The 14,690-nt window shown below is 37.2% G+C and overlaps 1 protein-coding gene across 1 annotated transcript in view; it reads right to left on the minus strand.

The window, feature by feature from the left end:
- Positions 1 to 14,690, minus strand: part of LOC128943625 (inositol polyphosphate 4-phosphatase type II-like) — a 133,267-nt gene that overhangs the window by 25,301 nt on the left and 93,276 nt on the right. The window contains exons 15-20 of the mRNA XM_054286518.1: positions 11,379 to 11,550; positions 10,385 to 10,509; positions 9,352 to 9,469; positions 7,524 to 7,664; positions 4,878 to 4,975; positions 1,108 to 1,220 (exon numbers count right to left, since the gene is read on the minus strand). Of these exons, the coding sequence (XP_054142493.1) occupies positions 1,108 to 1,220; positions 4,878 to 4,975; positions 7,524 to 7,664; positions 9,352 to 9,469; positions 10,385 to 10,509; positions 11,379 to 11,550 (767 nt within the window). The remainder of the gene's footprint in view (positions 1 to 1,107; positions 1,221 to 4,877; positions 4,976 to 7,523; positions 7,665 to 9,351; positions 9,470 to 10,384; positions 10,510 to 11,378; positions 11,551 to 14,690) is intronic.

Here is a 14,690-nt window from a genome sequence, read left to right on the forward strand (position 1 = left end):
TTTGTGAGAATGCAGCAAGGCAATAAACTACAGCAGGAATCACAAAAAGAAACTTCCCGCATTGGCTATCATGGGAGAGCTCGCAGGATGAACTGGAACATGAACTGAAACATGACCAGTGTCAGTCCAGCAAATAAGTGTTTCTTCATCTAATGCTAATTGCATTCTTAGAAATTCTATTAAACAATAAATACTATTAAATTCTATAAAAATCAGAAAATACTTAGAGCCTTTAAGTTCTTTGTGATACCATGGTGAGGACAATCTCAAAAGTTTAATTTAGGGAACCAATTAAGGGAATCTTACTTAGAATCCAAAGAGGTACAGGATAGTGAAGGAGAACCTATGAGTGTTTCTTCCATCATATAATTGAAAATTTTAAAAGTTAAATCTGTTTAAAAATTTGAACAGTTGCACTGGGATTTAAAACAAGTACTATATGATAATCTGCTTAAATAATTATGTGAAAGAACTGTTTCATTGAAGAGATTAATTCTCTTTGCACTAGTATCTTTGGAAGCCCCCGATTCATTGGGGCTATTCGATGTGAATGAGTCCTAAAAAAATTTTAAAATATTAAAAAATCATTTATAAAATAAAGTAAAAAAATCCCAGGTAATTATTCTGGATGAGTGATGGGCTCATATGTGGAATCTTGTACTTCCACTGCAATAAAAAAGTGATATTGCACAGCTACTGCACTGACAAAGTTTTCTTCTTACATCTTTTTCAATAAATAAATGGAATATAGAATAACAGTGTGTAGATCACTAGGACCAGAAATACACATTTCAGAAAGTTAAAGTAAGGGAACCAAGCAATCGTGTCCCACATCATACCTCAAGGACACTAAAAAATTATTTTGAGTAATTTTATATTATCAAAGAATGGCTATCAAACAAATCACTCAAATTCTAGCAGGTTCTACCAGTTTAAAAAGTGAGAAAAAGAAATTGTCTGCAAAAAACTATTACAGCACATCTGCCTCCTTTAACCAGTGAGTTTTCCAGTCATTTCCTTAAAATCCATTGCAGTTACAAAGTCAGCAAGCTTATGAAAATGAGTTTATGGTTAGTTCATCAATTTCTTTGAAACAAGAGAGCTCACCGTTGCAGCCAGCCACATGATTTCTACATTCTTTCTCTTTTTGGCCTGGATATTTTGATGAAGACTTTCTAGCAATCCCTTTAAATCATTTTGTTCTTGAAAATGTGGTAAACCTGGGAAAAAAGGACGAAAAAAGTTGCTCATTTTGATAAGGTTGGTGATATGATTGTCCCGACTAAAGAACGCTCATGGTAAAGAACAGGTCTATTATTTACAGCCTTGTTTTGGAACACAGGATAGAAATTACCAGCTAAATATTTAAGGAATAAGCAAACCTTATGTCTTTTGAGTATTGCCTTGTCCTCCCTAAGATCTTCACGTGGAAATTTGAAGTATCTTCAACCTTTATCTTATAAATGGATGGTGAAAAACAAAACCAAATCTCTGCTGTAGTTCTGTTCATCAGCTATTACAGACATTCAAAAGAAATCAGAAAAATAAAAAAAAAACTGAGTGTATTACAACCTGCTTTGATGGGATGATTATTTTTTAAAATTAAAGTAAAAAATTAGGGTTTTGTTTTCAAATTGAAACATCTAGTTTTTGTTTTAAAATATGCCTTAGATTTTTCTATAATGTAAGATAAGGGTTAAACAGCACTTAGTATCCCCTCTAAAAAGTAACAAAGTATCTTTCTCCTGAAATTAAGTGGGGCTTTATTTTGAAGTAGAAAATAATTTCAAGTTTGCTTAAAATCCAAAAATTTACCTGCTTGTTCTGGGTATGGAATTTAAGTTGAAGTTTAATTTATCCTACATCTCCAGCAAAAATTCAAGAGTAGGCAATTTAATTTCCCCCTCTGTTTCATATGTATATAGAGGAGGGATTTTTCTAATGTTGCATTTATCCTTGCTAGTTCTGAAAATCAATAAAAACATGCAGAATCTGTTTTTTGAAATTATTTCTTCTCATGGTGGCAAAGTAAAAAGAATTTAAATCATAGTTATCACCAAATAAAGGGGCCAGAATCAAGTGGAACAAAGTGAAACTAAATTGATCAATGGATTTCTTCAAGCAGAGAAAGTAAATTATCCATCCAGTGAGGGGAAAAAACCCCACAACCCAAGCCCCAAACCCAAGCCCAAAAACTTATACTCAATTGGAAGAAAAAAAATGAGGGAAGTATTAATGAAGGTCAATATCCATTCTCCTAACGTGATCCAAGTTGGAATGATCCCTCTCATCAACAGGCTTTTACCTTTTACATCTAATAAATTCTGTAGTTTCCCTTATCCATGATTCATAGGAAGAAGTACTTTAAATCTATTCAAAAAGAACTAAGTTGCTCCAGTCATACTGTGCTGTCTAAAAAAACTCACAAACAAACAAGAAAAAAAGAAAAAGGGAGGAAAACGTACATCCAGAATCTGTTTTGCAATAATTTTAATGTGGATTGTTTTACCTCTGTATCACAAGCTCTGATTGTACATTAGATAATGTAGAGCACATAAAACCACATCACACTCTGCTAGACTATTACACTTATGGGTGCATCTGTTTCTTTAAAACAGAGAGCACAAAATGGCAAAGATGCTTTGAGATGATGCAAATGTATCACTAAACATTCTATTGCTCCCAGTAGCTTTCCTTTGGGTCACAGCAGAAAACGTGACATCTCAGAGGGATGACTTCAGCACAGGTACAGCAAGAGTCTCCTAATTCACAGTACTGCCAAAGGGGTTGCACCTTGACTGGAAATGATCAATGGCCTAAACTCCTTGGGTCCCCCACAGTACCAAACCACCAAATCAGGCTGATAAGGGGGAGAAGCCTGGAAATACCAAACAGCCTTTTTGTTTTCAGGTACTTACGTACTACTAAACAACTATCTTACGTTTTTGGACCCTTACTGTCTTAGTATTTCTATAAAAGCAGTACCATTTTGAGCTATATTTGGTCAGCATTTTTGGTAGGAACCTTGCTGGAAACATGCTCTTATTTTCAGTTTCTGCTAAAAGAATTTAAGAAGTTAACAAATGGGTAAATGACGAAGTGTATGTTCATCCTAAAGACAGAAAGTCAGTGGATGCTTAGTTACAAGCAAGACTATTATTGCCAAGGAGAAATACAGACACAAGAGGAAAACTAACAGCGAAGGTGGCAATACCTTTCAGGGAGTGGGAAATTGAATTCTTTGAAAGGGAATATATGAATGAGGCAGCAGGCCAGGGAGGCTACCAAGGGTGGATCCAACAGCCTGGCAAATAGGGCTGCAAATGCTCAAATTCTGTTGGGCTTTTTGAGCACTGTTTGGAACTGACAGCTTTGGGAACACAGTCCTGCATTGATTTTGTAGCACAGATTTGGCATTATAGGAAATTATCTGGATAGGTGGGACAAAACCATCAAAAAGCCATCAATATTGAATGCCTCTCACGTGGCCCCAGCACCAGGGTTGCTGCCAGCCTTGTATGGAGGTTTGTCTTCCAGACGAGGGGGAACAGGAGTGGGATTAAGTCCTGCCACAAATGAACAAGTTTGAGAGCTTCCCTTTTTTCCCAGGGGGCTGGTTTAAAAGGCACATTTCTCCAAGGCAAAAGACTGACTCTGTATACTGGCAGGGAGCTACTGGGAAGGGCAGTGGAACCAAAAGATGCTTTATGTTCCACAAAAAATTGTATAAAGAAGAGACTGAGTTCTTAAAGGTAAAGAAAAAAAGCAAGAAAGTTATAATAACCAGAAAATACACGATGAACTAGACACAATTAGTTCTCAAAAGCCTTCACAGTCTGAAAGAAGTCCAGGAACTGTGTGGCTCACTAATAATCCTTCAGGAAGGCAGTACAAGTTTAAATTGTGTTAATGAAAAGTAGCCAATACTGTCTGCATGTAGTATTTTATAAAATAAAATCCATTTATGAGGTAGCAGATCTACCTTAGTCCTAACCTGCATGAGGTTAGTTTTTCGAGGATGTTTTCTTAGCAAGATTCCCCTCAATTAATCACCCAACTTATTGTATGAGTTTCTCTGTAGACATCCTGGAAATAAATACTAGGTCTGTGGGGGGATGGATGGGCATCCTGCCCATCATTTAGGAAGGGCTTTTGTTTCTGTCAAAATGATTAACAAATTAAAATCATCCTGATATAAGAGATAAACATGTATACATACGCATGTGATGTATTAAAGTTTTACATAGCATTTAAACATCAGGCAGTTAAATCTCCCACATTTGGGACTATAGTTTGGGCATTAAAACTAACAGGATTCGATTGATGCAGATGTTTTCTTCAGTCCTTGCTTCTGGCAATCAGAGTAACAGCATAGTAATGCTTATGTTTATAATACAGAAGTTCTACAGAAGTGGAATACAGGGCCTATTCCAATGAAACCTTGTCGTTCATATAATGATGATGTGGCTCATTGCTTGTATTTGATCTGCAGATTTCTCCATGGTTCACCAAACCTCAACATATTTTCAGAATAAGAACAGAGGGTATGACTGAAGCTGATGAAATTGCCCACCAAGTATTTATGTAAAAATACAGTAGGTACAGACTGTCCTCTACATGAAATATTAACAAACTTATTATTTTAATAACTTAAAATAGCTGTTCAGTTCATCATTCTTCTGTTTCATTTTCTCTGTAGTTTCTGCTGTGGCACAAGGCCTGAAATCACTCCTGAGACCAGCAGGGTCATGTACAGGTACAAAATGTTTAAATTTATGGAACAAGTTATGGGATTCTGCTAATATTACTGTCTTATAACCTTCTACCTACTCAAAGCTTTTCAAACCGATTTGGACATTGCATTATTTTGTACTCACAATCAGGAGGCATTTTTTCTGTAAATAACTTGTAATATTCTTTGAGAAGCTCTAAGTTTTCCTGGTTAATGTTTTCCTGCAAAGTGGTATCTCCAAACCTATGAAAATACACAATAAATTATGAAAAAAACCCAAAACCCACAAACAACAACAAAAGATAAATTATCCTTCATAGTTATTTCTTTGCATAAAGAAATAACTTTGGTGCTAAATGCATTAGATTTTGTCAAACATGCAGTAGTTAAGTTCTTGTATGCTTTGGAATTAATTTTTGGAAACGAGATCATCGCTGATGCATACTTCTTCCAAAAGTTTATTAACAAAGCAATCTATTTACAAACATGCAATAAGGCACTTATTCTTTTCCCCTCACAAATCGTGAATAAATGGAAAGGCACTTTGGGGGAATTCCAATTCCAAAAATTGGGTACCACAGGCAGAGAACACCAACTCTCCATCTCTTAGTGCTGCTACTGCTTAAGCATACCAATTTCTGTAAGAGCTGGATAATATGGAAGTGACACAAGATGGAAGAGAAGCTTATCTACAAAATAACTGTAGCTATAAAAACAAATATCTTTCTCTCTGAGACCAAGATTTCTACAACAGCCACATTTCACATGCCAAGAAACTAAATCTCACGGTACTACAAGAGATATGATTGTAAAGACACGAATGTCCCCATGACAATTAGGGCCAAAGTTTTGAAATTCATCTTCAGAATAGATTTGAAACGGGAATGGAGGAGTACAGGAAGAGAGGCATGGGCAGATAAGTGAGAAACTCAGAGAGAAGGGGACACAGATCAGAAGATACCAAATATGCTGCTAAATTGGGAACAAGGGAAGCAAATATTTCAACAGGCCACAGGGAGAAGATGTAACTACTTCCTTAGTAGCCATTGCTGCACTGTCACATGAGAACATTTCTTTTAAATCGGAAACATTCTCAAGTGTATTCTATCAAAAAACAAATTAAAAGATTTTTTTTCTAATACAGTAACATTTCCTAGAAATTTGCCACGAAAGTGTTTTTATATTCTCAGGTTCTTTATCCCACAAACCCCTCCATGTTTTTAGCCATAAATCGTGTGTGGTGTTTTCAGTCTCAAAAACAAATGTATAACTTTAGGAGTTAAGCAGCATTTTGAATTAAGACAAAAGCAGACTGTAACTGCATGCATTAAAGCTGCTTCTGCATTGAACTTATTTTCTTGGCAGATATTAGTACATATCCATATTTATAAATATGCAGTTATTTTGTTTTCTCCTATGGCTTTCTTTGCACACAATGTAAAATGACCACTGGGAACAACACTTCCTGCCACTTCACTTGCAAGCCAGGCATCTTTTCATACCAACTCCTCTACAAGCCCCCAGGTAATCAGGCTATTTCTAAATGTTGTCAAATTTTTCCTCAGACTATTCATAACTCAGTCCTTCCTGCCTATCTCACTCGTGTAAGCTCCCACCAGCCTGCTTCTTGCTTACCACATCATGTCTTACCTCTTATTTTTTGAGTGTCCCACTCAGAACTGTCATGACTGATTTTGTTGGTTTTGCACATTATGAGTTTGGCCACGTCACTCCTCTCAGCACTTTTCTCTTTATGTCATCAGAATAACCTATTTTCATTTTCAAGAAGTTTCCAAGTTCTCTAACCAGCTATCCAGCTCTTTCACAGTAAAATGCCAGATTTTACTGTCTTTAGATTCAGTCTATGTCTCCCATTTCAACTTTCTGCCTAAATTTTCTCACATACCACCACTCAACTTGGAGAAGTGTCCCATAAACATTCACAAAGCTACCTAATGACATTCTTTAGTAGACTTCTTTAAAAGACTGGGTTTACTTGGCTGTCTACAGTGAACAGGAGATAAAATCCTGTGGTGTTTAACTTCTTGCCTATTACCCAGGTTAAGGATTTTCACTGTATCCCTCCATTACTCCAGCTACAGCTTTGCTATAAGCTTTTGGCTTAGAGCAAATGCAACCTCAAGATAAGCATTAGGTATTTTGGACGCTCTGTTAATAAAAGCAGCTAAAAGAAAAGAAGTTTTAACAAAGTAGCTGTCTGTATTGACATCTTGACTTCTACTTTGCAGTTTTAGCCCTGCACAAATGTGGTAATTTAACATGACTGACAGATACCCTTCTCTTGGAAGAGAAAATTAATACGTTGGTGAATCCATGACTATTTTTATACTAATTAATTAGTTTCCAGCAATCTGTTGCAGAGGAGTACTAATTTCTCTAGCTTATCACTTGTTTGGTCTCTTCAAACCCATCTTCAAGATGTAAGAATTTTGAATTTTCAAACTTGTGTGAGAATTTCAGAGTACTGCATACAACCAAAATTCTGCATCTGAAATAGAAATCCATTTTGCACCTGTATCCAAGAGAAACATGGCACCAACTCTGTGAAACGGAGCCCTGCTTATGATCTTATCTTCATCTGGACTTTTTCACTGTTCTACATTGCTTCATAGCTTGTGTTTATTTCCTTTAATACCTTTGAAAATACACACTGAGTCAATGTGAGATTGTCTAAGAGCAAATAACAAAGAAGATTTGTTTCTAATCCTGAGAGATAGCCTGTACCAGCATGGAGTACTTGGACAGAAAATGCAACGTGACTTTTCCTTACCTCTCTGCCAGTGTTTGCTGCTCATTGATTCCAACATTAAAGAGCACTGGATACATGCGAAGCAGCTTTCCCTCTTTAATCTCTTGTGGCAGCAGCTCAAACATCTTTGCTGGGAGCTGGACCTCTATAATGTAATGTTCACTAGCAACAATGAAAACAAGAGTGAGGATGGGGTTCTTGAATGTCAGGAAAAGTTTCTTCAGCCAGAGAATGGTTGAGCAGGTTGAACTGGCTCCCCTGGGAAGTGTCACAGCACCAAGCCTCACAGAGTTCAAGAAGCATCTGAACTCTCAGGCACGGGGTGTGATTCTTGGGAAGCCCTGTGCAAGGCCAGGAGTTGCACTTGATGATGCATATGGGTCCCTTCTAACTCAAAATATTCTGTGATTCTGTAAAGAATGTTCCAAAAGCGCCTCTAATAAAAGAATGGCCTCTAATAAAAGCATGTGAGCTCCTGAACAGAATTTCACCTCCCCTGGGTGGCTGGTGTCTACCACCCACACCAGATGATCAGTGCACTGCTAGACAGTGCCACACACTTTGGATTGATTTGTTTGTGCACACAGAATGTCAGGTTTAAGCACTTTCCTAGAAAAAACAATTACAAGTAAATATGCTGACTCTTCAAGATAAGAATTTGTAGTTTGATTTTTCTGTCTTGCATTTCTACAGTCTTTCACTCTCATTTATTGAGCCATACCATATAACAACCAAAATAAAAATGGAGGGTTTCTAAAAAAATTATTAGAAAATAACTAGATTTTCACCTTTTCATCTTTTCTTTTTACGGTTCACTTCCAATGCTGTTTGATAGGAGCAGTCTTATCACAGCTCTAAGAGGAATGGCACTCCTCCACATAAACCTTGTAGATTTTATTTTTAAAATTTTTTTAATTTTAATTATTCCCATTGTATTGCCTATCATATTCCAGCCTTCCTGTTATTTATTCAATCCCTTCTCAGAAAGCCCATATGATGAGAGTGAATCATCCAGATTAATTAAGTAAATCAGTGGTGAAAGCCCCCTTCAGAGGAAACATATATTTTCTAAAAGTTCCTGCTTTTAGCTGAATTTAATTTACAGTCATCTTAAGAGCAATGATACTATTAAGGAAGTGATTTTTGCAAAATAAAACTATTTGGAGCTTCAGACTAGAATAATAATAAAGATGAAAAATCCATTCCAATCTTGTTAACCCTCAAATAGCCAAAATAAACGGAGTATTGCAGTATATGTCCTGACATTCAGCAGTACTCACGTGAGATTCATAAAGGATAAGTGATTTTGTGCAAGGATTTCTGAGACTGCCTATGTCCTGTGTGATTTTCAGCAGCTAAAAAAGGCTTCCATTTTTAAAAGTGACTACTAAGTTTTTAATACTAAGTGGCATCGGAGTTTTTTGGTTTCCATCTTAAAAACAATCAAGGCCTAACTCTTGGAACTGCAGTTTCATTTCTCATGCTGAAATACAAATTCAGGACATTCAAAAGCAAAGTTTCTCAGTTAGAGACCACATTTGTAAACAATGGCCTTGTCACTTGCCCAGGGTTCAGTATCCATGTGTGAATAATGCACCAGCAGCTCTGCACAACACAGACGCTGCTCAGATTAATCTGTATTAGTAACTGGAACTTCAGCTTTTTATCAGGAGAGTAACCCAGAGCCTACTGGCTTTTAGAATCCCTACTAACTCACCTTCTAAAAAGTAAAACAATGCACTTTCAATAAAACAGAACTCAGCAACAAGAAAACCATTAGACGGGTTTCATGGGCTACAGATTAAAACTGCAGCTCAGTTTCCTGGGCTCCAAGAAACAAAGTTCTTACCGCCTTCCACTTATAATAGGCAAAAAATCTTCTGACTTGGCTTCAATTACTCTAAACATTACTTTCTGCAAATCTGAAATGCCCACAGCCATGTCTTCGAGCATCCCTGCTTCTTCACCTACATGAAAAGATTAAAGAGACTATTAACAGAGTTGGCAGATCAGTCACTGTATAGGTCAGGGCAAAGCAATATATTTTCCAGTCTGTGCATCTAAAAATCACAGTTCTAAATCCACATTACAGTAACCTACATAAAACCAGACTCATTTCTTGAACTGCTGACAATTCTGTGCCCTAAATGGTAACCATGAGTATTAAGCAATTCTGAAAATCAGCCTGCTCTATATAGACATAAAATAACCTCAGAAAAGCCATTTTTGTCTATTCTGAAAGTTTTCAAAAGGCTTTCCTGCTGATGGAGGACAAAGGTTTTGAGAATAAAAACAAGCATCATGTAAAATGAAGAAGACAGCTATCTCCAAATGAGCAACTGCATAATAAAGCTGCACAAATGCTAAATTCCTCTACTTTAGTCAAAATCTCTGATTCAGGGAATGATTCCAATAGATCTAGTTCAAAGTTTGAAACATAAGGCAATTTCTCCCTCCAAATTTCCTTTTTAATACATATCAAATAATGGCATGTGTAACAAACTATGAAACTGTTTTCAGGCTATCTTCACATTATCAGCACTGGGGATCAGGGCCGAGGCTGATAAAAGCAGTAAGTGTTTAAATCTTCCGTTTGCATTAGTTTTATAAACCTGCTATTTTGGGTCAGGTCTGCATGGAACAATAAGCAGGCCGTGTTCTCTGAGGAACTCAGAATGAAACAGATTAATAACTTTTGCTGCAGAATTAACAACACAGTGTCAATGACTTCAGCTGTGCTATTATGTGCAAGTCTACTGTCTTGTAAGGACAAGATTTGATTCAGCAAGCCAAATAAGAGGCTTGCTGAGGTTAAAATAAGAACTTCCTGGGTAACTTCTGGGCAGGGAACATAAGAAACTTTGTTCAAGAGCAATACTTACTGTATGTGCTAAGGAGTCCTTCATACTGCACCAGCAATCCAACAGTGTGAAGCTGTTGTAAAAATCCTTGATCATGTAAACCTGTGTGCAATTTGATTGCAAAACCACAGACCAATCCAGCGAGTTGTAAAGATAATTAAAACATGTGCAAGAGTGTTACAAGACAAACAGATACAAGACATTTCAACTGTTACAAGACAAACAGTTAAAATGAGGCTTGCCATCATTATACACAACAGAGGTAGCACCTACATATTTGAGAAATCAGCATAGGTATTTCTGTTTAGTGACTAAGTACATGATTTCATAATAATGTATTTTGATGGGTTTTTTGGGGGTGTATAAAGTAGTGAAATATTCTGTTAAGGTATATTAGATAAGCTTAATTTGTTTTGTATCATTGTGTGTTATTTACACTGACATAAATAAGACCAGAACCTCACTTGTCAGGCTTCAAACATGCAAGACTGTGAATTAAACATGTGAATTCTGATGGATTTGAAAGTGGTTCAACATCTAATGTAACTGAATCTCCTAGGCAGCTGCCAACTTAAGAGAGAAATTAAGTGAAATGTTTAGAAAAAAATCTATCTGAAAAAAACATGATATACAGGAGAAGACATAAAGAGCTTCAGTTATTTGCCAAGAAAAGACAGTTCTAAGGAAAGACATGCTAATAGTATTTAAACACTTAAAACACTGCCACAAACTGAAAACAAATTGTCTTCTCCCTATTTCCAAGGTGACCAGGAGAAAAAAATCTCCCTGGCTTGGATGCTGCCTAGCCAGTACCATGGATTTCTACTTCCTATTTAATTTCTTACCACATTATAAATTATTTAGGTGAATATAATGGAAAATAAATGAAAAAGCTGTATCAAATTGTAAGGGAAAAAAAAAAAACCAATGAGAAAGAAACCCACAAACACTGGCATGAAGAGTATGCTTATAATTAGAGCAAGAGAAGGAAGTGAGCGACACAAGACAACCTACTGCTTGGCTGAAGACGATGTCTCTCCTCAGGGTCAGCATCAGGCACTGGGGCAAGCCACAGGCAAGTTCCTGGAGCAGGACAAAGGCCATGGACTGCTTGGCCCTGGTCACCACCTCTGCCATGCAGTCCTTCAGCGTGACCACCAGCGGGTACAGCTGCTCGTACCAGTCACCTACAACACGACAGGTCATCTGCTCCAGACTGGAAAACTCGCAGTGAAAAACCCTTCTTCACTAGGAAGGATGGCAGGAGCAGCTGTGCACATCACCCTTCCCTTTAAAACAACCCCTGCAGCTCTCCCCAGACCACTGTGGGACCACAAATGCCACTGGAGAACATACTTATAAGCAGGATTCCATCTTACCACTGGGAATGGGGTTAAATCCCTGGCCTGAATCCAACTGCACTCTGAAACAATGGCCTTTTCCAACAGTCCCAGCATCCCTGTAAAACTGGTATTCAAGTGTCACAAACAGAGTACACAGGGAAACACATAAAACCTCATTTTGCACACAGAGATTAATACAGTGGCGATGGAGTCTCCTTTCAGGACTCAGAACTGGCTATGTAAGAAATGAAATAGCATCAAAAATGCAAAACCAGAGAGAATAACCAAATATTTAAGAAAAGGTGGGTGCTGGAGGGTAAAACACAATAACAAATAGGTATCTGGAAGGGTATCACCTACTTAATCTACAGGCTGGAAATATAAAAAGCTTCAGACCATATTCCTTTTTTTTTAGATTCTGTGTTGTTCTCTTTAAACATTTAGACATTTTGAACTCATTTTAGCTATTTCTATCAGAGAGATGCAGAGTATTTTGAAACATGTTTTTCTCTATGAAAATACACGCTAGGCATATTAAAAAAAACACTCATGAAATGATTGAAAAATGTGATTCCTTAATACATTACAAATGAAACAGTGATAACTAGGAATGGAGGAGAATTGGAACACCTTACACAAACTTGCCCAATAATCCCAGCTACTCCTGAATTTTATATGATTTAATAAAATCAGACCTGCCTGGTAGTTGCATATGGCTTTGCCTACCCCTAAGTTGAGCAAATAATAAAAACAAATAAATAAATCCCCCTCCTTCAGAATCTACATCTCAGTTTGATTGTACAGTTTGAAATGAGGGAAATCAACACTCTAGAAGAATCTATATAAAAGTTGGGAATGCAACTGACAATGCAACAGTCTATAATTGGCTCATATTTTCTGTAGGTCAGTGTAATTAAGAATCAATGATAATTAAAATCTGTTGTAATTAGGTGCAAGACAGCAGTGTGTTGTTTCAGGTAACATTCTGAGTCAGGCCAGTAAAACCTCATTAGAACTGAGGAAGTTCTTGAGGCAGAAGACAGCTGCCTGTTGCCAGTCAATTTGGCTGAGCTCCAGAAAAACACACAAATTAATAAAACTGCAGCCAAGAAGACTGCAGAGAGCTTTGAAAGCTGGGAGAAATTAGAGAAAGCAAGGAGCAGGAAAGGGGAACAAGGACAGAGCATGCACAGAGAATCGGATGAGCTCTTTGTTAACTTTGTGGTCAGACAACATGAGTTTTACCACAGTCATACATATTTAACCATGAGTAACACAGACTGAGGAAGCATTCCCTGGAAAAAAGCAGTTCTGAAGCGAGTGTCATCCTGACAAAACAGACCATGAGCCACCCCCAGGCACAAGCTCCAGGTGATTTTATACATGTCATTGGCTAACAGAGTGATGACACGCTGTGTGCCAAACGCTGGTGTACACGTTTTAGAGAGGCTGCTGGAAAAATGGAGAGCTTGCAGCGCAGAGCTACCAAGATTTAATCTCCTTAAGCTGATGAAAAAGACTGAGCAGCAACTTGATTTCCCCTCTTCCTGAGGAGAAAATAACAAGAACTAACTGTGGTGTTTATTCCAGGGAATAAAAGCAAAAGAACAACCAGAGGCTGCTGCAAAACACAGACGAGTTTAGAAATAAGGTAGACAAAAAAGTGTAATGTACTGGAAGCCAGTGTAGACAGATCAGGCAATCTAAAGTCTCAGTCAAATTACAATCCTTTATTAATTTAAGCAATATACATATGCCAATAAAAGCATCAGCAGCAAAGTAAGCTCAAAGTCTAAAGTCTAAGAGTTCTCTTAGAGTGACTCAGTAAATCATATTGTATACATTTTAGAATAAGATATTTTTCAGAATACCTTTGTAGAATCACTTCAGGAAAGGAATAATACAAATTATTGCTTTTAACACATTCATGGACTCACACACATTGAGCCTTCGGATCTCAACTTTCTTTTAAATTAAAATCACAGCGGAAAATTGTTTGAAGAAGGGGTGAAGAATTAACTGAATGAGTGACCATCTAAAAAAAGGAGATTAGAAGCAAGAACAGAAGCGACAAGGAGACTCCGGGATGACTGTCAGGTTGCTAAAATGACATGGGCAGCCTGTCAGTTTGGAACACTTAGCATCCAGAAGAACTGTCAGAGTCTCCGGATAAAGCAAAGAAACTCAGCACAAAAATAGAGCTAGTCAGCCACGGGAAACTAAAACAAGGCATGAAAACCAAACATATTAAATTAAAAAATTAAAGGATGAAACTAAAAGGACAGTACCACCGCTATGCAGTTAGAATGAGATTAAAACAAAAGTGCATGTTCCACAAAGCACTGAGTAAATATTCCATGTTCATTGCCAAGAGAGTGATGGCAGCTCAGTCTGTGACAGGATTTGCCCTTTGGTTACTGGAAAACGCCCTTCAGCCCCATGTTCCTGTAATCAACAGGCTGTGCAGGCAAATGACCTGCTTAGCACCCAGCTAGTCAGTTCTGCGTGCTCATATCCAAGTTGCAATATGTCAAACCACATGTTAAATTTTATAAACTTTGGCAGAAAAGCAAGCTTCTGGTCTTTTCAAAGTCAGGCCCACTGAAATGCTCATTAAAATATGCTGGTAACCAAAAAGGATGCTTCAGCATAGTACTCCTATCTCCTTTAGCCCTAGCAACAGATTAAAAAAGCCAATTTTGTCACTGCTATTTGTGCCACCTAAAATCCATAAATTGCTTTAAGTCACTTCAAAACTTGAATGGTATGAAGTTAAAAAACCAAACCTTAAAGAAAAAGCAGAAGAATGCATAATGTTGTGCCCTTAAAGCAAAGGGGGGCACTACAGCCACACAAATGTAAGAAATACAAATATAAATGTGACGTATAAATGTAACAGCAGATACCCACGAGGTAACGTTTCACTTAAATTAATCACTCGCTACCTGATCATAAAAATATTCCATGACAGAATTGAAATAATT

This window comes from Melozone crissalis, unplaced genomic scaffold (genome assembly GCF_028551555.1).
Source record: "Melozone crissalis strain CALT ecotype California unplaced genomic scaffold, PUWL_Pcris_2 ptg000050l_1, whole genome shotgun sequence".
In the NCBI taxonomy this organism is placed as follows: domain Eukaryota; kingdom Metazoa; phylum Chordata; class Aves; order Passeriformes; family Passerellidae; genus Melozone; species Melozone crissalis.